Below are 27,278 nucleotides of genomic sequence, written 5' to 3'. Positions count from 1 at the left end.
ATTTGAGTGCTGGAGAGTTCTGTGCAGGAAATCCTCCTGTTTTGCCAGGATCTGAATTTGCAGTCTCAATGCAGATGTCAATAAACTAGGGGGCCAGAGTATGCAGAGTTGGCAGCCAACATCTTACAAAGAGAGTTTGGCAGGGTTTGCAGCTGAGCTGAGCAGTGACAAATAATATTCAATAAGGCCAATGCTGCATATTGGAAATAAAAATGGGAGGCAAGTGTGCTCCATAGGTGGAATAGAACTTGCCAAGGGAAAGAGACTCGGGGGTGTTCATTTGCTCACCATGTACACACAGAAGCAGACATAATTAAAAGAAACAGGATGTTGGAATATGTTGCCAAATCAGTTGAATTCAATTCGCTATTCGTGCTGAAGCTGTAAAATAGGTCGGGATGAGGAAACATCTAATGTTTTGCAGAAGGACTTAGATCTGCTATGCAATTAAGCAAACAAATGAAATAAAGTATTAATACCGAGGAATACAAAGTATTGCACATTGTTAGAATAATTGAGCAATATAGCTTTCCAATGAAGGAAATAATCAGTAGAAGGAGACTTTGAAAGGAACCTGGGAGTTACAGTAGACTCATCGCTTTCAATGTTGAGGTAAAGGGTTGATTTTCTAACTTGACACTGCCGATTCTGCACCGAATTTCCAATATCCATGTGTAGGGGCCCTAGAAGTGGTGCAGAAGACAGCAACAAGGTTGATCCCTGGTTTTAAAGAGATATGAGCAATGATAGTTTAGGGATCGCCAGCCTTAAAGCAAGATGTCTCAGAGACATCCTTATTATCTTCTATATATATAAAAGAGTTGGTTTGTCTGTTTGTCTGTCTGTCCGCTATACACTCAGAAGTTATAGAGCGTACCTACACACATGTTATATCAAAAGAAAGCTTATCATTAGGGGAGTCTAATAGGTGTATTTACTTTTTGGTCAGACAAAAATTGTTCGGCCACTATACAAAAAACGTTCAAAAAAAGGACAAAATCCGCTCATTAGCGGTTGACTAATCCTACTGCTCATTAGCGTTGAGTGACATGAACGTTGACCAATCCTACCGCTCATTAGCGTTGAGTGACGTGATGGTTGACCAATCCTACGGGGTGGGCGGGGCCTAATCATTCAAACTGCCGTTAGTGCGGGAGCGGGAGCTCAGCGGCGGCCATTAACCACCTGCCGGGCCTCAAGCTAAAAAAATGGTAATGGGGATTAAATGATATGAAATATAAATTTCCAGCAAAAAAAACGTTGGTTTTAAAAGAAAAAAAAACTCCATTTGCAAAGGGGACTCGGGCTTTCCCCCCCTCGGCGGTGGATGAGCTGCCTCAGGCCTCGAAGCCTCGGCCTCTCCTCGCCAGCCACACCCGAGCTAGGCACCGCTGGGCCCGCTTCCAAACCAGCGGCCCGCGATCGCCGCCATCTTGGTAAAGGCTGGCGGGGCGGGGCGGAGCCGAGCGTAGCCCTCGCCGCCATCTTGGTAAAGGCTGGCGGGGCGGGAGACAGCGAGCGCGTGAACGTCGGCGGCGGCCCGGAGCGGGACCTGAGCTAAGGTGAGTCGGGCCGGGCCTCACGCGCTAGGCCGCGCACGGGCCGGCCCTGAGGCGCTGATCCGCACACGGGGGCTTTGGGTCACCGCGTCCGGGCTCTGAGGAAAGGGAGAGAGACGGGGAGGGAGAGGAGAGACAGGGGGAGGGAGAGGAGAGACAGGGGGAGGGAGAGGAGAGACAGGGGGAGGGAGAGCAGGGGGAGGGAGAGGAGAGACGGGGGAGGGAGAGGAGAGACGGGGAGGGAGAAGAGAGACGGGGGGAGGGAGAGGAGAGGGGAGGGAGAGGAGAGGGGGGAGAGGAGAGGAGAGGGAGAGGAGAGGGGGGGAGGGAGAGGAGGGGGCGGAGGGAGAGGAGGGGGGAGGGAGAGGGGAGGGAGAGGAGAGGGGAGGAGAGGAAAGGAGAGGGGGGGAGAGGAGAGGAGAGGGGGGAGAGGAGAGAGGGGAGGGAGAGGAGAGGGGGGAGGGAGGGAGAGGGGGAGGGAGAGGAGGGAGGGAGGGAGAGGCGAGGGAGAGAGGAGGGAGGGAGTAAAGCAGGGACGGGGAGGGAGAGAGAGCGGGGAGGGAGAGAGGGAGAGGAGAGGAGAGGGGGAGGCAGAGAGAGGGGGAGGAGAGGGAGGGAGGGTGAGGAGAGGGGGAGGGAGGGTGAGGAGAGGGGGAGGGAGGGAGAGGAGGGGGCAGGGAGGGTGAGGAGAGGGGGAGGGAGGGAGGGAGAGGACGGAGGGAGGGAGAGGAGAGGGGGAGGGAGGGAGAGGAGAGGGGAGCGAGGGAGAGGGAGTAAAGCAGGGAGAGACAGCGGGAGGGAGAGAGAGAGAGTGAGGGAGGGAAAGAGTGAGGGGGTGGGAGAGGGAGAGAGAGCTCGCCTTCCTTCCTTCTTTCCTTCGCAGGGGTCCATTGGGCCAGGCCTGAGGCGCTCCTTCCCCCCCTTTCTCTCCAGGCTAATCCCAAACTAAATCCAGCAGTCTCTCTCTCTCTCTTCCCCCCGTCTCTCTCTTCTCTCCCCAGTCTCTCTCGCTCTCTCTCTTCCCCCTGTCTCTCTCTTCTCCCCTCAGTCTCTCTCTCTCTCTCTCTCTCTCTCCGCCCCCCCAGTCTCTCTCTCTCTCTTCCCCCTCTCTCTCTCTCTCTCCTTCCCACACAGACAGACAGACAGACAAACTCTTTTATTTATATATATATATATATATAAAAATTATTTCTACTTTTTTCATAACAACATGCCCTCAAAAAACCCTCGGCACCTCCGGGCACTCCAGCTAGTAAAGATATATAAGATACTTAAAGAATGTAAACCCAGAACTAAACATGTAGATTCACCTGGATGAGCAGGCACAGATTCAGGGCTGGGAAGGGTAACTTCAAGACAGACACCAGAAAGTACTTCTTTACACTTAGGCTGATTAGTAGCTGGAACAGGTTATCAAGAAGGGAGGTTGAAGACAACACACTGAGGAATGGGTGTCTGGGAGTCTTCTTCACATAACATTATTTTAAACCAACATGGCCAATTTCCTTAGCAAATGGTCCCAAAGATAAAATCAAAAGCAACTGGGACAAGGGTTGTCCAGGACCTTTTTTGTTTGGTTAGTCGATTGTCTGACGTATGGAGAACCATCGTGCTTAAGTCTCCAAAAAAAACCTACTGAAACATCTACATTTACAGCATTTCTGATTGCACATGCTGTCCCTGTAGGTACACACTCCACTTACCTAAGTCCAGAGCGGTTTGGCATAAGTTGGTAGAACTAAGGCTTAGGGACCCCAAGTGTGAAAATGATACTTCTGGAGTTTAACTGGCTAAAACTGCACAGCTTTCCAATATAGAGTACAGATAGGCTTCCCACTGCTTGTCCCGCCAGCACCACTTTAGCCACTGGGGCATTTATTAGTTCCCTATGTTACTAGAAAACAGAAACCTTTCCATTTTTATTAGGTTTGGTGAGTGCGGGTCTTCTGCTTCATCGAGTTATATAACCCACTGTAATGCCATCTCCTCATGCCACTACTGATTGACATTGTTGATATCATTTTCACCCACCACCCCTACATGCCACTTCCTCCTGCCACCATTCATAGCCACCCATCCAGTTATTACTTAACTCCCCAAGGACAATTTCATTTTTTTTTCATTTATTCTTTGTTATGCATTCAGTTCTGTTAAAGATCTGGGGTAAGTGACCAACTGTTAGTGCCACACTAGTGCTACAGATCAGTACTGTACAGTAGTGCACGCTTGTGTTACAAACCAGTATTACGCAGAAATGCCATGGTAGTTTTAGAAATCAATGCTATGCAGTAGTGTTATTGTTAGAAGCACATACAATACAGTAGTGCCAAGCTAGTATTGGACACAACAGCACACACCATACCCTGTAGCAATGAGAGACTGTTTGTTTCCTTTCGTTGATCAGACAAGGTTGAACTTAAAAGGAAAAGAAAATGGAGGCTCCACAGTAACTCTTTTATCGATCCTTGCCCTCTCACATTAGCAAGTCCCTTTGCAATTATATGGAGGTACTAACCCTATCACTGGATTATTGTCACATTACACGAATGCTACTGAAATGTGTGCCAGCCACATGATGGGTTATGTCACCAATTCAGATCAGAGAACCTGCAACAGACTGACCACCTGGAATATCAGCAGGTGTGGAAGTAGGATTTGTGGTCGCAAGATAAAAGAAATGTCCCAAATGATTGCCCCACTGCCATGAGCGTCATATAAATACGCAGGTTGCACCCCACTACTAGATTTATATATACAGGTGCTTCATATGCCCGGAATGTGATTTATATAAATATATAATATAATGGGTCTGATAATGTGGTCACAGCACAGTTCACTTGGCACTGCTCAGGTGCTGTGTTTACCTGTATCCTGTATTCCTCACACTATAATTTTACCACAGCATTTGCAACGTGTACTGAATGGTTCCCTGAGTGTTCAAAAAGGTTAGGGGGGAAGGGGGGCCGAGGGATTTCCTGAGCAGCAGCTCCTAAAGGGCAGCTGCTCACTCTTAAAACTGTCCTGCTACCGAGCAGATGGTGAAATGGCTGCAAGCAGTCCAAGCAGCTCCGTTCAGTGCAGCAGCTTCAGAGGTGCTCTGCAGGAGATTCTGCAGGGAAGGGTGGTCCTTTTTTGGAGCAGAGGGCAACTCACCAGTGAAGGCCAGTTTCAGATCTGCATGGCTCGAAATGGCTGAAACAGCGAATACCGTGTCAGCTGTCCACAGAGCAGGTCAGAAAGAATGGGGGCAATTTAAACCTAATCTGTCCATCGGAAAAACCGCCCGATTTTACTGTCTACTGAAGTCAATGGAGAGCAATATTGGGCAGAGTGTAAATCCAGCGTTCCACACGATCCCGTGGGTTTCCTGCCTGGCGAGTTTGGTTAAAATGACCCCTAAATCTCAGGAAGTGCTTGCGAGGATGGCTGCCTGCTGTGCCACTCCCCGGCAACATCCCATGGGTCAGCCCTGCAGCATGTCTGAAAGGAGGTGCAGCCAAGTTGCAGGCCAGAGCAGATGGTTTCTGTCCCAGTATATCCCTGTCCGTGTTGGAGGACCGTATAATGCAGGGCTTCAGTAACCTCATTGCTGCCCAGGTGTCTGCTCACGCACGTATCTCTCATCATGCTGAGGGAGTGATAAGGGAATGGCAGGAGCTGGCATGGACAAGAGTGTTATCTCCTCAGGCCAGTGCCACTTCTATACCAGATAGTTGCCAGACTCAAGTGACTCCACAGCTACCAGATAGTGTCTTGGCCCACTGCAGCAATATCCATGGCACCTACAGCTGCAGTTGCAATTGCACAAGAAGTAGACTACCTAGAGGTAGTGCAGCTATCCAGCTCAGTTTCTCCTCCCACTTGAGAGCCATTTATAAAAGCACAGCATGCACTTTCAAAGTGGTAAGAAACACACGAGCCTGAAATTTCACGAATCCACCGTGGTTCTCCGACCATAAGTTTGGTGGTAGACCGGCAGAAACCCATGAAAAATGGCATAAACAGCCAAGAGGTCCTGATCTCGGAGGCTCCGAGAAGCCTGCTGTTTTCCTGCCTGATTTGTAGGCATGAGGCCCAGCCAGGAGTTGGGCCTATGCCTGGAGGAAAAACATGTGGAGTTGTCTCCCTTCAGGAATAGCACACCCCAGATGAAAATCTACCTTATTTTGTCCTTTGAGAGGAACCCAATTCACCAATGCAAAAGTAAGAAGACATGCATTAAAAATTTTATTACATGGTATAGATCTCACAACAGTCCTAACTCTTAGGCCACAAATTGGACAGAAACTGCTGGAAATACACAGCAAGTCAATCAGCATCTTAAAAAGAAGAGACAGACTGAAGTTTCAAATCTAAGAACCTTTGATATATTTAGGTATTTTCAGCATTTTGAAGTGTTTGTTCCTTTTATTTAACTATATATCAATACTGGTCAATATGAAGATAATTACCAGCAGAAGATATTTGGACCGAGTGATCAGCTGCTGCGGACAAACCATTAAACTTGGTCCAATCTGGTTTCCAGTTCCTGGTTTGATGTGAGAAGGATAGAAACTCTCATTGATTGTCAATCTCTTTCCCATCCCTGGTGTGAAGGTGCTGTAGTTCAACTTGATATCATGGTGATAAAAAGGATGTCACCTTTGGTCCTTGCCACGACTTAGAAACATAGAAACATAGAAGATAGGAGCAGGAGTAGGCCATTTGGCCCTTCGAGCCTGCTCCGCCATTCAATGAGATCATGGCTGATCATCCAAATTCAGTACCCTGTCCCTGCCTTCTCCCCATATCCCTTGATCCCTTTAGCCTTAAGAAATATATCCAACTCTTTCTTGAATATACTTAATGAACTGGCCTCCACCGCCCTCTGTGGCAGAGAATTCCACAGGTTCACCACTCTCTGGGTGAAGAAATTCCTCCTCATTTCAGTCCTAAATGGCTTACCCCTTATCCTTAGACTATGACCCTTGGTTCTGGACTCCCCGGCCATCAGAAACATCCTTCCTGCATCTAGTCTGTCCAGGCCTGACAGAATTTTATAGGTTTCGATGAGATCCCCTCTCAATCTTCTAAACTCCAGTGAGTATAAGCCCAATCGACACAATCTCTCTTCATACGTCATTCCTGCCATCCCAGGTATCAGCCTGGTGAATCTTCGCTGCACTCCTTCCATGGCAAGAACATCCTTCCTCAGGTAAGGCGACCAAAACTGCACACAATACTCAAGGTGTGGTCTCACCAAGGCCCTGTACAACTGCAGCAAGACATCCTTGTTCTTGTACTCAAACCCTCTTGCTACGAAGGCCAAGACACCATTTGCCTTCTTAACCGCCTGCTGCACCTGCATGCTTACCTTCAGCGACTGGTGCACAAGAACACCCAGGTCTCTTTGCACTTCCCCTCCTCCCAATCTATTGCCATTCAAATAATAATCTGCCTTCCTGTTTTTGCCACCAAAGTGGATAACCTCACATTTATCCACATTATAGTGCATTTGCCATGTTTCTGCCCAATCACCCAACCTGTCCAAATCGTACTGGAGTTTCACGACATCCTCCTCACAGCATACCCTCCCACCCAGCTTTGTGTCATCTGCAAATTTGGAGATATTACATCCAATTCCCTCGTCCAGATCATTAATATATATTGTGAATAGCTGGGGTCCTAGGACCGATCCTTGCGGTACCCCACTAGTCACTGCCTGCCACTCGGAAAACGACCCGTTTATTCTAACTCTTTGCTTTCTGTCCGCCAACCAGTTCTCTATCCAAGTCAATACCTTGCCCCCAATCCCATGTGCCTTAATTTTGCACGCTAACCTCTTATGCGGGACCTTATCAAAAGCCTTCTGAAAGTTCAAATACACCACATCCACTGGTTCTCCCTTATCTATTTTACCAGTTACATCCTCAAAAAATTCCAGTAGATTAGTCAAGCATGATTTACCTTTTGTAAATCCATGTTGATTTTGTCTGATCCAGTCACTGCTTTCCAAGTGCTCTGCTATTACATCTTTTATAATGGACTCTAGCATTTTCCCCACTACCGATGTCAAGCTTACCGGTCTATAATTCCCCGCCTTTTCTCTACCACCTTTTTTGAATAGTGGGGTAACATTAGCTACCTGCCAATCCATGGGTGCCGTTCCAGAGTCTATCGAGTTCTGGAAGATGACCAGCAATGCATCTACTATTTCTAGGGCCACTTCCTTAAGTACCCTGGGATGTAGATTATCAGGCCCTGGGGATTTATCGGCCTTCAGTCCCATCAATTTTCCTAACACCATTTCCCTACAAATACTGATTTCTTTCAGTTCCACCCTTTCATCAGACCCTATGTTCCCCGGCATCTCTGGGAGGTTATTTGTGTTCTCCTTTGTGAAGACGGAACCAAAATATGTATTTAGTTGGTCTGCCATTTCTTTGTTCCCCATTATAAATTCCCCGGATTCTGACTGCAAGGGACCTACGCTTGACTTCACCAATCTTTTTCTCTTCACATATCTATAAAAGCTTTTACAGTCAGTTTTTATGTTCCCTGCAAGCTTACTCTCATATTCTATTTTCCCTTTCTTAATTAATCCCTTTGTCCTCTGTTGAATCCTAAACTGCTCCCAATCCTCAGGATTATTGCTTTTTCTGGCCAATTTATATGCCCTCTCCTTGGACCTTATGCTATCCCTAATTTCCCTTGTTAGCCACGGTTGGGTCACCTTTTTTGTTTTATGTTTATGCCAAACTGGGATGAACAAATTCTGTAGTTCATCCATTCGGTCTTTGAATGTTTGCCATTGCCTATCCACCGTCAACCCTTTGAGTGCCATTCCCCAATCAATCCTACCCAACTCGCTCCTCAGACCATCGTAGTTTCCTTTATTTAAATTGAGGACCCTAGTCTCCGAGTCAACTACTTCATTCTCCATCTTAATGAAGAATTCTATCATATTATGATCGCTCCGACCCAAGGGGCCTCGTACAACAAGATTGCTAATTAATCCTTTCTTGTTACATAATACCCAGTCTGAGATGGCCTGATCTCTGGTTGGTTCCTCCCAGAGATGCCGGGGAACATAGGGTCTGATGAAAGGGTGGAACTGAAAGAAATCAGTATTTGTAGGGAAATGGTGTTAGGAAAATTGATGGGACTGAAGGCCGATAAATCCCCAGGGCCTGATAATCTACATCCCAGGGTACTTAAGGAAGTGGCCCTAGAAATAGTAGATGCATTGCTGGTCATCTTCCAGAACTCGATAGACTCTGGAACGGTACCCATGGATTGGCAGGTAGCTAATGTTACCCCACTATTCAAAAAAGGTGGTCCAGGAAACCATCCCGTAAACACTCCAGGAATTCCTCCTCCACAGTATTGTTACTAATTTGGTTGGCCCAATCTATATGTAGATTAAAGTCACCCATGATGACTGTTGTGCCCTTATTGCACGCTTCTTTAATTTCCCTTTTAATGCCATCCCCAACCTCTGCCTTACTGTTTGGAGGTCTATAAACCACTCCCACTAACGTTTTTTTCCCCTTAGTATTTCTCAATTCTACCCATACAGATTCCATCTCATCAGAGCTAATATCCTTCATTACAATTGTGTTAATCCCTTCTTTAACCAGTAATGCTACCCCACCTCCCTTTCCTTTTTGCCTATCTTTCCTGAACATCGAATACCCCTGGATGTTGAGTTCCCAGTCCTGGCCTTCCTTGAGCCACGTTTCCGTAATCCCAACCAAATCGTATTTGTTTACTTCTATTTGCGCAGCCAATTCATCCACCTTATTACAAATGCTCCTCGCATTAAGACACAAAGCCTTCAGGCTTGTTTTTTTAACGCTCTTAGACCTATTAGAATTATTATTTACTGTGGCCATGTTTGATTTAAACCGTTGATTTCTCTGACTGCCACTTTTGTTTTTCTCCTTCCTATCTTTTGCTTTTATCCTTGTTTCCCTTTCCTCTGTCTCCCTGCTCAGGTTCCCAACCCCCTGCCATTTTAGTTTAAACCCTTCTGCTTATCCTGCTGGCTCCTGGCAGAGCTGGGAGTCCCTCTGTGATGGCTTTTGATGGGCTTTGAACAATGACCTACGATCTAATTTTCTTTATTGAATAGAAATAAGCTCTCCTCCCATGAAGACAATGTGGATGAATCATCCAAGGAGTTACCTGTGCAGGCTTGGCACAGCCAGACCAACCTCCAGGCTGATGATGGGTCAGTAAGACTAGATTTACATTATTTCTTGACTAACAGGTGCTTATCGTAGTTTTAATGCTTGATTTTTACTAAGTCCTTCCTACTGCTACAGATGCCATTATTTTTGATGCATTTCCTTCCCCCCCCCCATTGTTCCAGGAAGATGTCAAATGGCGCTGGCTGCAAATGACATCAAAAGGGCAAGTTTTCTATTCCAGGTGTCCCTGGGTGGGGACAGTGCACAGGGATACATGCACTCAACTGCTTATGGGTGGCTGTTCCCACCTAAACACCTGGGTTTGGCCCCTTATGTCAGGGCTGCAGTTTGGAATAAAGGTAAACTGGGGGGTGTAATTGGAGGGAGGAATGGATACGGAGTAGTGGAGAGAGAGAGAGGGCAGGCAGTAAGGGGAACTTGAGGGCCACAGAGGAGTGGGGAAAGAGTGGGTGTCTGATTTAATTTATCCCATTCATTTAATTAATTTGGTGATACCGTGCTTTTGCCTGAAGCCCAATTGCGCATATTCAGGGCACATACATTTGTTTCATCAATTCTCAGCTGGAACTCAGCCCCAGAAGCTGGACTCCCTGAATTGATGCCATGTTTATTCAATTAATTTCCGGCTTTTCCCCCTACCACAAAAGCAGGATTCCAGGCTGCATATATTTATTTATTTCATTAATTCCCAGCTGTCCTGCTGCTCAATCCCATGAATAGAGGCTGTAAGGGAGCAGAAGCAGAGGCTGGAAGCAGCAGTGGAGGAACTGGGAGCATTTATGTGTTGTCATCAGGCTTAGTGGGATTAGGGACAGCAAGCAGGGCACACCAACAGGTCAGGCCGTTGCGGGCGTTCCCCAGATCAGAGCCCGGCAGGGCCGGGGGGTGAGCAGGGTGTGCCAGTGGGGCCGGGGGGTGAGCAGGGTGTGCAAGTGGGGCCGGTGGGTGAGCAGGGTGTGCAAGTGGGGCTGGGGGGTGAGCAGGGTGTGCAAGTGGGGCTGGTGGGTGAGCAGGGTGTGCCAGTGGGGCTGGGGGGTGAGCAGGGTGTGCAAGTGGGGCCGGGGGGTGAGCAGGGTGTGCAAGTGGGGCCGGGGGGTGAGCAGGGTGTGCAAGTGGGGCTGGGGGGTGAGTGTGGTAAACCACTGTATTGTATATTGCCACCTCTGGGTGGCGCTGTGTATGGAGGCATGCCTCAGCTGACTCCACCCACCACTGTGTGGGTTTCGTTCAGACTTGTTCAGTCACTCACGAAGAAGCATGGTCTCTTCTTAGCTAATAAAAGCCTTATTCATCTCTTCTTTCGACTCATCATCTCTTCTTCGACTCACCACCTTTTATGAAGTAATTGATAAGCGTATCAATTTTATTAGCTAAAAGTTAAATGGCGACACCTGAGGAGCAACAACAGCAACGGATACAGCAGACATTGCTGAGAGCCCTCAGACCACCACGCCTGGACCTCGACCCTCAAGATGTGGGTGCATCAGCCAAGTTTGAACACTGGCTGAGCTGCTTTGAATCCTTCCTCGCAATCTCACAGGTTACAGAGGAGGATCACAAACTGAAAATTTTGACCGCCCAGGTGAGCCATCAAGTATATATGCTAATCCGGGACTCTAATACGTACGTGGCGGCCCTCGAGCTACTAAAAGGGCAATATACGCGCCCAGTGAACACAATTTACACCCGACACCTCTTGGGATCCCGCAGGCAGCAACCGGGAGAATCGGTAGGGGCATTTGCACGGGCGCTACTGGCACTCTGCAGAGACTGCGATTGTAAAGCGGTAACGGCTGTGGAGCACGCGCAGGGACTCGCCTGTGATGCCTTCGTCAGGGGCCTCCAGTCAGACCACACCCGGCAGAGACTGCTAGAAAGCAAGGAACCCGACCTGAAGACGGCCATTGCCCTTGCGCTCTCGTTAGAGGAGGCCCACCGAAACCTCGAGGCATACCCCCGTAACGGCGCCGAGACATGGCAATCGAAACCGTGGGACACGGGACCGCCGCCCCCGGCACCAACCGCTGCAGCGACCCAACCGAGACAGCAGCCTCCGGTAAGAACTGCTTCGATGCCCAGTAACCAGGCCCAAAAATGCTATTTCTGTGGCCAGTTAAAACATCCCAGAGCGCACTGCCCAGCTAAGACAGCTACCTGCTCGGGCTGCGGGAAGAAAGGCCATTACGCTAACGCCTGCAAGGGGAAGCCAGCCAGCAGCGCAGCGTGCGGGCCGTGGGAGCAGCCATCTTATCCGCCATTTTGTGTACCCCCGGCCGCATGGCATCCGCCGCCATCGTATCCAACGCACTCAACCGCCATTTCGTCACCGGAACCGACCACCGTCTCGGCGGATGACTATAGTGACTCACTAAGCCACATACTGGCACTCTGCAGAGACTGCGATTGTAAAGCGGTAACGGCTGTGGAGCACGCGCAGGGACTCGCCTGTGATGCCTTCGTCAGGGGCCTCCAGTCAGACCACACCCGGCAGAGACTGCTAGAAAGCAAGGAACCCGACCTGAAGACGGCCATTGCCCTTGCGCTCTCGTTAGAGGAGGCCCACCGAAACCTCGAGGCATACCCCCGTAACGGCGCCGAGACATGGCAATCGAAACCGTGGGACACGGGACCACATGCTGGATCAAGGCCACCCTCACCATCTATCCAGCTCCATGATGGATATCGCGGTAAACGGCCGCGCCACCAGTTGCCTGATCGACAGCGGGAGCACAGAGAGTTTCGTCCACCCCGACACGGTACGTAGCCACTCCCTCACGATTCTGCCAACGCACCATCGCATTTCTATGGCGTCCAAGTCCCAGTCAATGGACATCAGCGGCTACTGTGTGGTGACCCTGTCAGTAGGGGGCACTGAATATCAAAAATTTAAACTGCTAGTCCTGCCCCGTCTTTGCGCTGCCGTCCTGCTAGGGTTGGATTTTCAGTGCCACCTTAAGAGTGTCACACTAGCATACGGTGGACCCCTCCCCCCACTCACAGTCTGCAACCAACAACTTTTAAATCGCCCGCTGCAAACCACCTGCAGCCTTTCCACATTAAAAGTCCCCCCCCCCCCTGTTCGCTAACCTCACCCGCGACTGTAAACCCATCGCTACCAAAAGCAGGCGGTACAGTGCCGGGGACAGAGCTTTTATCAGCTCTGAGGTGGAGCGGCTCTTGAAGGAGGGCATTATCGAAGGTAGCACTAGCCCCTGGCGAGCCCAGGTTGTAGTCGTTAAAACCACTGCAAAACGCCGCATGGTAATCGACTACAGCCAAACCATAAACCGGTACACCCAGCTGGACGCGTACCCCCTCCCTCGCATATCTGATATGGTCAATCAGATTGCGCAATACAAAGTATTCTCCACCATCGACCTTAAGTCAGCGTACCACCAGCTGCCCATCCGCCATGAGGACCGCCAGTATACTGCCTTCGAGGCAAACGGCCGCCTCTACCACTTCCTTAGGGTCCCCTTCGGCGTCACCAACGGGGTTTCGGTCTTCCAAAGGGAGATGGACCGAATGGTTGACCAGAACGCGCTGCGGGCAACCTTCCCCTATTTGGATAACGTCACCATCTGCGGCCACGACCAGCAGGACCACGACGTTAATCTAGCAAATTTCCTCCGTACGGCCCAACGGCTGAACCTAACGTACAATAAGGAAAAATGTATGTTTCACACCAAGCGCCTGGCCATCCTCGGCTGCGTGGTGGAGAACGGAGTCATCGGGCCCGACCCCGACAGAATGCGCCCCCTAATGGAGCTACCCCTTCCCCACTGCCAAAAAGCACTGAAGAGATGCCTGGGGTTTTTCTCCTACTACGCCCAGTGGGTGCCCCTCTATGCAGACAAAGCCAGGCCCCTCATCAAAGCCACCTCCTTCCCCCTGACACCAGAGGCGTGTGCAGCCTTCACTCTTATCAAGAACGATATCGCGAAGGCCGCAATGCACGCGGTGGATGAGTCCATCCCCTTCCAAGTGGAGAGCGATGCCTCCGACTTCGCCCTAGCCGCGACCCTTAACCAGGCGGGCAGACCCGTGGCCTTTTTCTCAAGGACCCTCCAGGGCCCCGAGACGAGACACTCCTCCGTCGAAAAGGAGGCCCAGGCTATTGTAGAAGCGGTGCGTCACTGGAGGCATTACCTGGCCGGGAAACGATTTACCCTGCTCACTGACCAGCGTTCAGTAGCTTTTATGTTTAATAATAAGCAGAGGGGTAAAATCAAGAACAACAAGATCTTGAGGTGGAGAATCGAACTCTCCACCTACAATTATGATATCTTGTATCGGCCAGGGAAACTCAATGAGCCCCCAGATGCCCTATCACGTGGTACATGCGCCAACGCGCAGAGTGATAGGCTGCAGTCCCTCCACAATGACCTCTGCCACCCGGGGGTCACCAGGTTTTTCCATTTTATCAAATCCCGTAACCTGCCCTACTCCATCGAGGAGGTCAGGACCATGACCAAGAGCTGCCAAATCTGCGCCGAGTGCAAACCGCACTTCTATAGGCCGGACAGAGCAAGCCTGATCAAGGCCACCCGCCCCTTCGAACGCCTGAGCGTCGATTTTAAAGGGCCCCTCCCCTCCGCTGACCGCAATGTGTACTTCCTCAACATAGTTGATGAGTACTCCCATTTCCCCTTTGCCATCCCTTGCCCAGACATGACCAGTACCACGGTCATCAAGTGTCTGAATGACATCTTCGCTCTGTTCGGGTTCCCCAGCTATATACATAGCGACAGGGGCTCATCGTTCATGAGCGATGAACTTCGGCAGTACCTGCTAACAAGAGGTATCGCCACGAGCAGGACCACCAGTTACAACCCCCGGGGGAACGGCCAGGTGGAAAGGGAGAACGCGACGGTTTGGAAGGCAGTCCTCTTAGCACTAAAATCTAAGGGCCTTCCGACCTCCCGCTGGCAGGAGGTCCTCCCTGCAGCGCTTCACTCCATTCGGTCACTGCTTTGTACTGCCACTAATGCGACCCCTCATGAGAAAATGTTCGTTTTCCCCCGGAAGTCTACATCGGGAACCTCGCTACCGGCATGGTTGACTTCTCCTGGGCCCGTCCTACTGCGGAGGCACGTGAGGACGCATAAAACGGACCCCCTGGTCGAGCGGGTGCACCTCCTACACGCCAACCCCCAGTATGCCTGGGTGACATACCCAGACGGGCGGGAGGACACGGTCTCCATACGAGATCTCGCACCCTCGGGTACCCCTGAATTACCACCGTTATCCCCCTTACCACCGTTATCCCCCTTACCACTGTTATCCCCCACCACCCCTCCCAACCCAACCCCTGCAGACGGCATGCCAAAGCCCCAGGAATCTTCGCCAACCACCCAGACACCAGACCCGACGTCGGATGCTGCAACACCACCGCCGCCACCACGACGATCAGGACGTCAGACAAGGCCTCCTGATAGACTTAACTTGTAGTACCCTTCACCCCGCCGGACTTCACATTAAACAAGGGGTGAATGTGGTAAACCACTGTATTGTATATTGCCACCTCTGGGTGGCGCTGTGTATGGAGGCATGCCTCAGCTGACTCCACCCACCACTGTGTGGGTTTCGTTCAGACTTGTTCAGTCACTCACGAAGAAGCATGGTCTCTTCTTAGCTAATAAAAGCCTTATTCATCTCTTCTTTCGACTCATCATCTCTTCTTCGACTCACCACCTTTTATGAAGTAATTGATAAGCGTATCAGTGAGCAGGGTGTGCAAGTGGGGCCGGGGGGTGAGCAGGGCGTGCAAGTGGGGCTGGTGGGTGAGCAGGGTGTGCCAGTGGGGCTGGGGGGTGAGCAGGGTGTGCAAGTGGGGCCGGGGGGTGAGCAGGGTGTGCAAGTGGGGCCGGGGGGTGAGCAGGGTGTGCAAGTGGGGCTGGGGGGTGAGCAGGGTGTGCAAGTGGGGCCGGGGGGTGAGCAGGGCGTGCAAGTGGGGCCGGGTGGTGAGCAGGGTGTGCTAGTGGGGCCGGGGGGTGAGCAAGGTGTGCCAGTGTGAGCAGGGTGTGCAAGTGGGGCCGGGGGGTGAGCAGGGTGTGCCAGTGGGGTCGGGGGGTGAGCAGGGTGTGCAAGTGGGGCTGGGGGGTGAGCAGGGTGTGCCAGTGGGGCCGGGGGGTGAGCAGGGTGTGCAAGTGTGAGCAGGGTGTGCCAGTGGGGCCGGAGGGTGAGCAGGGTGTGCCAGTGGAGCCGGGGGTTGAGCAGGGTGTGCCAGTGGGGCCGAGGTGTGAGCAGGGTGTGCCAGTGGGGCTGGGGGGTGAGCAGGGTGTGCCAGTGTGAGCAGGGTGTGCCAGTGGGGCCGGGGGGTGAGCAGGGTGTGCCAGTGGGGCCGGGGGTGAGCAGGGTGTGCCAGTGGGGCCGGGTGGTGAGCAGGGTGTGCTAGTGGGGCCGGGGGGTGAGCAAGGTGTGCCAGTGTGAGCAGGGTGGTGAGCAGGGTGTGCCAGTGGGGCTGGGGGGTGAGCAGGGTGTGCCAGTGGGGCCGGGAGGTGAGCAGGGTGTGCCAGTGGGGCCGGGGGGTGAGCAGGGTGTGCCAGTGGGGCCGGGGGTGAGCAGGGTGTGCCAGTGTGAGCAGGGTGTGCCAGTGGGGCTGGGGGGTGAGCAGGGTGTGCCAGTGGGGCTGGGGGGTGAGCAGGGTGTGCCAGTGGGGCCGGGGGGTGAGCAGGGTGTGCCAGTGGGGCCGAGGTGTGAGCAGGATGTGCCAGTGGGGCTGGGGGTTGAGCAGGGTGTGCCAGTGGGGCCAGGGGTTGAGCAGGGTGTGCCAGTGGGGCCGGTGGGTGAGCAGGGTGTGCCAGTGGGGCTGGGGGGTGAGCAGGGTGTGCCAGTGGGGCCGGGGGGTGAGCAGGGTGTGCCAGCGGGGCCGGGGGTGAGCAGAGTGTGCCAGTATGAGCAGGGTGGTGAGCAGGGTGAGCCAGTGGGGCCGGGGGGTGAGCAGGGTGTGCCAGTGGGGCTGGGGGGTGAGCAGGGTGTGCCAGTATGAGCAGGGTGGTGAGCAGGGTGTGCAAGTGGGGCCGGTGGGTGAGCAGGGTGTGCCAGTGGGGCTGGGGGGTGAGCAGGGTGTGCCAGTGGGGCCGGTGGGTGAGCAGGATGTGCCAGTGGGGCCGAGTGGTGAATAAAGTGTGCCAATGTTTACAAAGGAGGTTTCAATGGAGCACATGCCCTACACAAGGGATATGTATATTTGTGAATGGACAAGGTTACTAGAATTACAATCATCTTATTCTGCAATAAGTTGTATTTAGTATGGTTTCTCACAGCAGCACAACACCTGGGCTGAAATTAATATTGATGCTTTCGACACTAGTGCCCTCAGGCTACATTTTTAACACTGGCACCAGACACACCTGGTATTGGAAACCTAAGTGCCTGAATTCACCTTTATTGTTCAGTTTCAGTGATCAACAGGGTTCGACAACAAGTATTACTAGTGCTATTATTAATGAGCGTCTCCAAGGGCTGGTGAAACTCTTTAAGGAACGAACAGAACAGGTCAAGGAAAAACTCATTGACCCTGACGCATCTGAAGATGAGGAAAGCCCAACTGCAAGTAAGTAAAGGGATTGGAGAATTGGGGTCAGGACATGGTGATCGGGATGGGGTTGGTAAACAGTCTGTGCATTGAACGACAATGTGAAATCATGGACTGGCATAATTGGACAGTTTGTCTGAACTACTAAACGAGCCTCAGTGAAGATTTCACAGAACGTCATACAGTGGGACTAGGTTGCAATGAATGTGGAGGAACACAGGAAGATGCAAACAGAACAGGGGGAATTGGATGGCTCAAAGGGTTAATGTACTCTCCTCTCAGTTCTCTGACTTGGGCTACAAACCTGGCCAGACTGGTGGGATGACAGTCTCCTATCTGATGTCCAAATTTGGCCTGGAAATTCCTGAGACATCCTCCTAGGGGGTGGATCTAGGCTGGGGTGGAATTTTTGTCAACCCCATGGATGTGCCCTTGATTCTATCCCAAATCCTGGGGTTAGGGGCACTGCCCACAACAGCAGGGGGCAGCGGGGGTGAGGGGGTGGGTGGTGAGGATATGGTTGTGACTCCTTGCTGTCGAGTTTCCTACATTTCAACAGTGACTATACTTCAAAAGTACTTAATTGGCTGTAAAGAGCTTTGGGACTTCCTGAGGTCATGAAAGGCGCTATAGAAATGCAAGTTTTTAAAAAATAATTTGCTCTATTGGGGAAGCTGAAATGTTTTTTCACTTGCTCACAAATAAATCTGACTTTACTTTATACTACAGCACCAATGAAGAAGGCCCCAGAAGCCCCACCCCCACCCCCAGAGGAGAAGGAAGAGGAGGAGGAGGAGCACTACTGTGAAATGATGTGCTGCCGGTTTAAAACTGAACCTTGGATCAGGCGGATTAAAGCAGTGGGGTTTCCATCCAGTGTTGATCCCTTCAGCAGTAGGTTTAATTGGGACTACCTTTGAAAGTAATGTTTGAAAAAGTGGTAGTCTGAGCGCCAACCGATCAATAGTCTGATTGGTAACTTGTCAACCGGATCTAAGCCAAGCAGTACCTAGTTGAGCAGTAACTGGTCCGCAGGATCTTATCTGATCAGGAGGTAGTCAGCAGGTACAAGTGTGAACAGTAACTGATCATCAAGATCTTAGCTGAGGTGGAACTAATCAGTAGGATCTGATCTGAGTAGTAAGCAGTCAACAAAGACTGGGTGACAGAAATTAGCCTGAGCTGTAGCTAGTCAACAGGACCTTACCTCAGCAAGAACTGTTTCAACAGGAACTAGTCAACAAGTACTAGTCTGAGAGCTAACTAGCCGACAGGAAACAATCTAAGCAGTAACTGGCCTGAGCAGCAACTGTCAACAATTTGATCAGTGACTTATCAACTGGATCTAATCAAAGCAATATCTAGATGAACAGGAACTAGCCTGAGCAATAATTTGTCAAAAGTTTGTAGTCTCTGCTGTAACTAGGCAACAGGAGCTAATCTGAACATGAACTAGTCCACAGGATCTCATCTGAGTGATAACTAGTCAACAAGATATGGTCCAAGTAATGCTAGTAGTAACTAATTTATACTATCGCTCAGAATAGGACATAGTCAACAATAACTAGTCCAGGCAATAACTAATTGACTGGATCTTATGATGTCAGTATTACAGGCAGTAAAAGAACAATGTTGATTAGAACAACCAGTCTGGGAGATGTTAGGTGTGACTTCCATTAATATACAGTTTCAGTTTTGACCATCTTCCCATTTATATAAATTGTATTGGATGTGATTCTGTGGTGCGTTCAGGCAAAAAAAAGTGACATTCTCTTTGTGACTTGGTTCAAATAAATACATCTTGTCTTTGCTGTGGTTTCAGCAGATTCCAATATCGCTACCAAGTATCAAGCAGATTATTGTGTGGTGCAGTGGATGGACACATTGTACTTTGTTTCTGTGGCTTGCATTTGAAACCAGCCCAGCCTAATAGAAGGAAAGTCTCCTTTCTCTGCTGGCTGTATGAACCATAAGTGAAACAAAGTTGTGAGCGAACACAAGTCCATGACACAAAACTCCCCACAAATTGGCACTAAACCATCACCTTCAAATAGAGAGCGACAAGGATGGCTGGTGTGGAAATACAAATAGCACATTGGTGCAATAGGAGATGCACTTCTAAAATTGGGGTTAAGGTGTATTGTTGAGGCAGTTAAAAGAAAGCTTTACTCCTTACCTAATTTTTGCTATACCCAAACAGAAGTGTGGAGGGAACCTAGCTCTGTACCTAACCTGTGCTATACCTAACTGGGAATGTTTGTCACAGCAGTGGAGAGGGAACTTTACACTGCATGTAACTCATACTATACTTACCTGGGAAAGCTTGGCAGGGCAGTTTATAGAGAGCATTAATCTATATCTAGCCTGTGCTAGTGCTAATCTGGGAGTGCTTGGCATAGACATTAGATGTACAAGGTACTCCATTCCAATCACTGCTATCTCACACCTTGTTGCACAAAAAAAAATCCCTGCCCACCCACACAAAACCATAAAGTAAGCGTTCTTTTTTTAAATATTCATGCAATGAACAAACTCCCTGAGGAGTGAAGGAGCTTTAATGTAGACTGAACATTAGATTGGAAACTATGTCTAGACAACCTAGGTGAACCTTAGTGCATAAATCAGTTGTTCCATTTTATAATGCTTCATTGTCCCTTCACCCATGCCACAGTCACTTACCATCAAAACATCACTATACCATTTCCTGGGTTTTCCCCGTTGGGGTATACATATCTGGCCTGCAGTTATGTGGATACATCCAAACACCGCACTGCACACACCTGAACCACTCACACTTGGTTTTCTTCCTACTATTTTTTGCTGAGATTTTGTTTGAATTGGTGGATTATTTCCAGGAACAAACCTTCCATTCACAATTATGGTTTAATGCAGGTGCAGAATCCTTGGTTTACATCTCTCAGCCACTTACAAAGCCACAACGCTAGTGTGATCTACATAACATTAATGCATCATTCGAGAAGAGGACTCCCCCCTCGGTCTCTAGCAATGTCACTCTATAACCATCTCCATGGAGATGAACACACTGGCTTGCCTGTGACATACCCTCCACCTCCCTCCTGAGGGGAACCAAGTGACAAGGTTTTCCAGTTCTGACAAAGGGTCATCGACCTGAAACATTAACTCTGTTTCTCTCTCCACAGATGCTGCCTGACCTGCTGAGTATTTCCAGCATTTTCTGTTTTTATTTCAGATTTCCAGCATCCACTGTATTTTGCTTTTGTATAAGTGACCTTCTCTCTGGCTGCTTGGCTGAGACCAGTGAATATCTGTATGGGAAAACCATAGTGGCTAGAGCACTCACTGATGAGTTTTACCAAAGAAAGAAGGTATTCTTTCCCAGACTAAGCCAGGTTATATGAATATCTACTCCTGTCACATATTAAATGCTGTATTCTACACAGCATTAGGAAAAAAGACCTTCATTGGGGGCAGGTAGTGAGTGGAGCTGAACCATTTTATAGTGCTGGATCTCTCCAGTGCAGCAGTGTCTTGGCCCCAGTATTTATATTGAAGTTTTAGTGCCTGTGTAAACACACTTGGTACACAGATCAGCTGCAGATTCAACAGGTGGATATCCACCGGCAGGTCATAGATACATAGATACATACATAGAAGATAGGAGCAGGAGTAGGCCATTCGGCCCTTCGTGCCTGCTCCGCCATTTAATGAGATCATGGCTGATCCTTTAATTCAGTATCCCGTCCCCGCCTTCTCTCCGTAACCCTTAACCCCTTTTGCCCGTAGAAATATATCTAATTCCCTCTTAAATATATTTAATGAGCTGGCGTACACTGCCCTCTGTGGCAATGAGTTCCACAGGTTCACCACTCTCTGAGTGAAGAAATTCCCCCTCATCTCTGTCCTAAATGGTTTAGCCCTTATCCTTAAATTATGTCCTCTAGTTCTGTTCTCACCCGCCAAGGGAAACATTCCTTCTGCATCCAGTCTGTCTAGACCTGTCAGAATTTTATACACTTCTATGAGGTCCCCTCTCAATCTTCTAAACTCCAGTGTGTACATCCCTAAACTACATAGTCTCTCCTCATAGGTCATTCCCGCCATTCCTGGTATCAGCCTGGTGAATCGCCGCTGCACCCCCTCCATGGCAAGAACATCCTTCCTCAGATGAGGCGACCAAAACTGTACACAGTACTCGAGGTGTGGTCTCACCAGTGCCCTGTACAGCTGCAGCAAGGTATCCCTGTTCCTGTATTCTAACCCTTTTGCTATGAAGGCCAGCATACCGTTTGCCTTCTTGACCGCCTGTTGCACCTGCATGCTCGCCTTCAGTGACTGGTGTACAAGAACACCCAGGTCTCTCTGTACTTCCCCCTCTCCCAATCTATTGCCATTTAAATAATAATTTGCCCTCCCGTTCCTGCACCCAAGGTGGATAACTTCGCACTTGTCCACATTATAGTGCATCTGCCATTTATCCGCCCAATCGCCCAGTCTGTCCAAATCGCTCTGGAGCTTCCTGGTCTCTTCCTCTGAGCCCACCCCACCTCCTAGTTTAGTGTCGTCTGCAAATTTGGAAATGCTGCATCCGACTCCCTGATCCAGGTCATTAATGTAAATTGTGAACAGCTGGGGGCCCAGGACAGATCCCTGTGGTACCCCACTTGTTACTGCCTGCCATTCAGAAAATGAGCCGTTTATTCCAACTCTCTGTTTTCTATCTGACAGCCAGTTCCCTATCCACGCCAAAACTTTCCCCTTTATCCCATGAGCCTCAATTTTCCATGCTAATCTTTTATGTGGGACCTTATCGAAGGCCTTTTGGAAGTCCAGGTACACCACATCTACTGGCTCTCCCCCATCTATTCTACCAGTTACTCCCTCAAAAAATTCCAATAGATTAGTCAAGCACGATTTACCCTTTGTAAATCCATGTTGACTCTGTCCTATCCTGTCCCCATTTGCTAAGTGCTCCGCTATTTCATCCTTAATGATGGACTCCAGCATTTTGCCCACAACTGATGTAAGGCTTACAGGTCTGTAATTACCTGCTTTTTCCCTACCCCCCTTTTTGAATAGTGGGGTAACGTTAGCTACCCTCCAATCCATCGGCACTGTTCCCGAGTCTAATGAATTCTGAAAAATCATCCTTAGTGCATCCGCTATCTCTAGGGCCACCTCCTTCAGTACCCTAGGATGCATGTTATCAGGCCCTGGGGATTTGTCCACCTTCAATCCCTTTAGCTTCCTTAACACCATATCCTTAGAGATATTGATTTGCGTCAGTTCCTCCTTTGCCAATGTCCCTATTTTTCCCGATATCCCAGGGAGGTTTTTTGTGTCTTCCTTCGTAAAGACTGACCCAAAGTATGCATTTAGTTGATCTGCCATTTCCTTATTTCCCATTATATATTCCCCCGTATCTGACTGCAATGGACCAACTTTGGTTTTCACCAGTCTTTTCCTTTTGATATATTTATAAAAGCTTTTGGAGTTAGTTTTTATATTTTCCGCCAGCTTGTTTTCGTAAGCTATTTTGCCCCTCTTGATCATGCCCTTTGCCCTCCTTTGCTCTATCTTAAACTGTTCCCAATCTTCCGCTCTGGCGCTTTTTTTGGCTATTTTATACGCCCTATCTTTGGATTTTATGCTGTCTCTAATTTCCCCTGTTATCCACGGTTGAGTCACCTTTTTAGATTTCCTTTTATGCCAGATTGGTATAAACAATTTTTGCAATTTTGTCATTCTATCTTTAAATGTTTGCCATTGTTTATCTACCTCCAGTCCTCTCAGGAACGTTGTCCAATCAGACCTACTCAGTTCCCGTCTCATGGCATCATAATTCCCCTTGTTTAAATTCAGGACCTTAGTCTCTGAGTCAATTTCTTCGCTCTCCATTTCGAGTGAGAAATCGATCATGTTATGATCGCTCTGACCCAAGGGTCCCCGTACAACAAGATTACTGATTAGTCCCTTCTCATTGCACAGTACCCAGTCCAATATAGCCTGTTCCCGAGTTGGTTCCTCGACATATTGATCCAGATAACCATCCCTTAAACACTCAAGGAATTCCTCATACTAGCATGTGTCCCAGACAGTGCTGGTGTGCAGCCTGCCATTACGGTGCTGATTGTACATGTATGATTCTGAGCACACATATATGGTCTAAGATTCATTGCAAAGTGGACCTCAGATTTCACCCTTTATTACATGCAATCTGATTTCTAGCACATTTTCCATCATTAGTTAGTTACCAGTAATGAGAAAACCGTTGATTTTTTTTTCTCCTTCCCAGCCTACGAGCACTTGTAGCCAGTTGTAGCAAGCCCAACTGTTGACCTGCCTAACTCAGCACAGACTGATAATCTGACTTGCCTTTATGGCTGTGTTCCACCCAGGGCAGTGCATTTACTAATTGAGCCACCGGGAGACCAACCATCTAGTTAACTACTTAACCAAAACCAGTCTGTGTGCCATCCCTAAATTCTGATCCCACCCCACCCCAACTCGCTGCAGAGCTGCTTGGAGAGCTGACCTTATTCCAATCTTGCCTCTATATTGATAGCTAAACAAGTCTTGATAGTTCATTCTATTTCAGCAACAAGATTTGCTAAACAGAAAATTCAAATTTCTGCTCTTAAGGATTCTGCAGTCTGTCTACAGAATCTGTAAGCTTTCATTTCAAACTTGCATGGCCTGCTATTGTACCAGTGACGTTTCCCTGCAGTTCTGGTTACTGACCTCCAGATCCACTTGCTTATCTTCTTGGGGCTGAGGCCTGTGACCTGAACTGAGTTTGGCTAGCAGGCATTCCTCCAATGGCACTGCTAGCTCCTGTCTGCCAGGTAAGTGTTCATCTGCTGGTGATGTGTTAGGTTGTGTTCGTGTAAATGTCACATCTCCTGTGTTGATGTTCGAACGAGTGAGCTGGCTGTAGTGGTGCTTACACTAATGTTAATGGTAGTGGTGCTCACACTAGTGCTGCTGATATTTAATACTGTGGTGGTGATGGTGTTGGTGCTTGACGGTACTGTCTTTGTAGACCAATTATTCCAGGTTCATCCGTGGAGAGAAGAAAGGTATTAGCAGACAGTGCCACATCATCTTCATATCCATTAAATATCGCAGCCAGAGATGTTTATTGACATGTTTCTGTATCAAATAATGAATTTGGAGTAAATTCTGTACTGTTTTAACTTTATTTCCAGTGTAACAGTATCAATTTGATTGCCTATTTCCATCTCTTTAATATTACCCATCTTTGCCCCTGTATCACACACAAATGCTAATTGTAGTGAAGAGTCCTCCTTACTGTGGTAGTTACACTGCGTACTGCTAATGTGCTGTGATTGGATGCCTTATATTACTGCTGCTGGTAAGTTAAATTGCAACTTGTCAGAAAATGTCAATCTTTGTTGGTTTAGTTGACTAACTGAGTACAGTGACTAAGGTTACTCTGTTACATTGTATTATCAAGTAATCAGTTATGATTGGGTTTCACTGCTAGCTATACTATATTATACAATATTGAGTCTATATGTAACACAGTTACTGTTGTCTCCTATAATAGATCCATTGTATGTGCTGTGGTTATCCGTCGTGGTGTTGGCTTGGAATTGGAACGTTTGGTTAATCCCTGTGCGTTGTACCTTTCCCTATCAAACACCTGATAACATCCACCTGTGGCTGTTGATGGATTATTTCTGTGATCTGATTTACGTGCTGGACATGGCTGTTTTCCAGTCTCGTCTCCAGTTTGTACAAGGAGGAGACATTATAGTGAGTAATTATTTTAATTTCTTTCTCAGTAAGTAATACAATTTGTTCATACAGTCCATCCTCTCTGCCATTAACAGCTCTTAGCTTCTCTCATCAGCAGCATTGGCCCATTCTCTTGTGGTTCTTAGTTCTGCATCACTTTGTCATATCCAACACTATAACAAATAGAAATTTGTCTTTCTTTCAGGTAGCAACGACCAGAGGCAATTCCTAAACGTAGATTCCAGTCTCATGATCAATCCATTCATTCCAGAATATTGATGCATACCAGTGGATTTATAGGGGTGCATTTTCACTTTAACGTCAGGCGGACAACGGGCTGTAGTTTTACACCTCACCCGATATTCGTTTCCATTGGCTTGTTGGGCGGGGCGTAAAACAGGTGGTCATTAAAGCCCGTTTTCCACCCGGACGTAAAAGTGAAAATTCACCCCAATGTGTTTTAAAGGTGAATATTATCCACACATATTAAAACTCCTTTGAAATACAACAAGCAGATGCAAAGTCTGTGTTAATGCATGGTGTAAGTTGTCCTTTATTAATTACCATATCTGGCCACTTTCAGGAAATGTTCATGTTTTTCATCATATTGGGCTTTGGAAACAGTTAATTTGTTTTAACATTGAGGCCTCTCAGCATTTCAGACTTGTGTTTTGTGGCTGCCCAAATCTGGTTCTGTTCTACTGGTGGAGTCATAGGGCTCTTGAATAGTGGGATACTGAATTAAAATTTCTGAATTATCTGACATTGAACCTAACCAGCTCTAAACAGAGGGCTGAGAGCCATACCTCAACTGCTCCATAATGGAATTCTGCCTTCCGACCCAGTTAGATTCAGATGTACTTCACACATACCTGTCCCTTGATAAATTGGCAGCGTGAGGAAATGAGTAACTTTAACAGCACAATTGGCCTTCAATTGAGAAGGTCATGAGGCAGATATCTCCAACCTGAGCTGGACCCTCTTCAGAGGGTCAGTGGGACCTGTGTGGAAGCATTTCATAAGAAACCCGGGGGGGGCAAAATGATATGACAACCCAGATGTTCATGGTGAGTTGTTCCATGTGGGACCTAGGCAGTGGGCACCAATGAGCTGACCTTAAACCATTTGAGTATTTTTTGAATGCTGCTGGAGCATAGTGCATGGCATGCTGGGAACACTGTTGGGGAGAAGTGGTGGTGGGGGGGTGTTGGAAAGTCAGACATCAGTAGACATGAACATCTGGTGGCTGCCCAAACATTGCCACCATTATTTTTATGTAATAGAGACTTGAATCACTCTTAGAAACCATTGAAGGCCAAGAAAATGGGGGTGGGGGTGGGGGCTAATGGAGAACCTGCCTCTAAACTTAACATCTTATATATGGGCCACTCCTTCAGTGCCTGGGCACCACTAGGCTCCATGTAACTGAAAGGAAGTCCCATTCTTTGGTACACTGATGGATGTTAGTGTAACTTTGTGCGTCTATATTTCAGACAGCGAAGAAACCTATGAGAGAAAATTACATGAAAACCCCAAAGTTCAAGGTGAGTCATTCCACTTGTGAGACTGAATGAGTTTCGCTGTGCAGTCTTTGAGTCAGTCGCTTCAAATACTGTGCGTTACTTTACTGATAAATAACTCTTTCTGGGTATTCGCCTGGAGGGGGCATCTATAGGCACTGAAAATAGCATAGATGCATTTAAGGGGAAGCTAGATAAACACATGAGGGAGAAAGGAATAGAAGGTTATGCTGATGGGGTTAGGTGGGAGGAACCTCATGTGCAGCATAAACACCGGCATGGATCAGTTGGGCTGAACGGCCTGCTTCTGTTCTGTACATTCTATGTAATCAGAGATTAGAGCTGCTCACAAGCGCACTGTGATCACGTGAAAAATTTCCCAAGGCCTCCCCGCCAGTTTCTTGGCCGTATTGGTGCGGACGGATGCAGAAAATGTGTTTATGGCCCGTTATGCCTGACTCCCTGCCCGTTTCTGCACCCAACGTATTTTCCGGTGTCATTTCTGTTGGGCGCCAGAAGCCCCCCCCCCCATCCCCACCCCCCCATCCAATACGGGCGGGGATATTTAAATAAAGCAGTAATAACAGAGTGACATAGTGGCCCAGAAATTCGGGGCGGGGGCTTCCCGCGAGTGCAAGCCCCCGACCTGCACTTAGCTAGCACGCCGGCCGTTGAGCTGTGGGCCCGCGTGGGATTCTGATCCAGAGCCGCCTCCAACTGCCGGCGT

At 48.8% G+C, this 27,278-nt stretch overlaps 1 protein-coding gene across 35 annotated transcripts in view; it reads left to right on the top strand.

The window, feature by feature from the left end:
* The window catches only part of LOC147116285 (cyclic nucleotide-gated channel beta-1-like), a 441,619-nt gene that overhangs the window by 231,559 nt on the left and 182,782 nt on the right, over positions 1-27,278 (top strand). For 34 of the 35 annotated variants that reach the window (XM_085991115.1, XM_085991081.1, XM_085991080.1 and 31 more), the window contains 6 exons: positions 3,705-3,722; positions 9,673-9,771; positions 17,152-17,309; positions 18,021-18,185; positions 24,841-25,049; positions 26,525-26,575. In XM_085991115.1, coding sequence (XP_085847241.1) covers positions 3,705-3,722; positions 9,673-9,771; positions 17,152-17,309; positions 18,021-18,185; positions 24,841-25,049; positions 26,525-26,575 — 700 coding nt within the window. The remainder of the gene's footprint in view (positions 1-3,704; positions 3,723-9,672; positions 9,772-17,151; positions 17,310-18,020; positions 18,186-24,840; positions 25,050-26,524; positions 26,576-27,278) is intronic. The other variant, XM_085991082.1, reaches the window with a different exon arrangement.

The sequence above is a fragment of the Somniosus microcephalus genome, chromosome 6 (assembly GCF_052327205.1).
Source record: "Somniosus microcephalus isolate GS21.2 chromosome 6, FLI_Smic_1.0, whole genome shotgun sequence".
NCBI lineage: Eukaryota > Metazoa > Chordata > Chondrichthyes > Squaliformes > Somniosidae > Somniosus > Somniosus microcephalus.
This window is presented reverse-complemented; position numbering and strand designations above follow the sequence as displayed.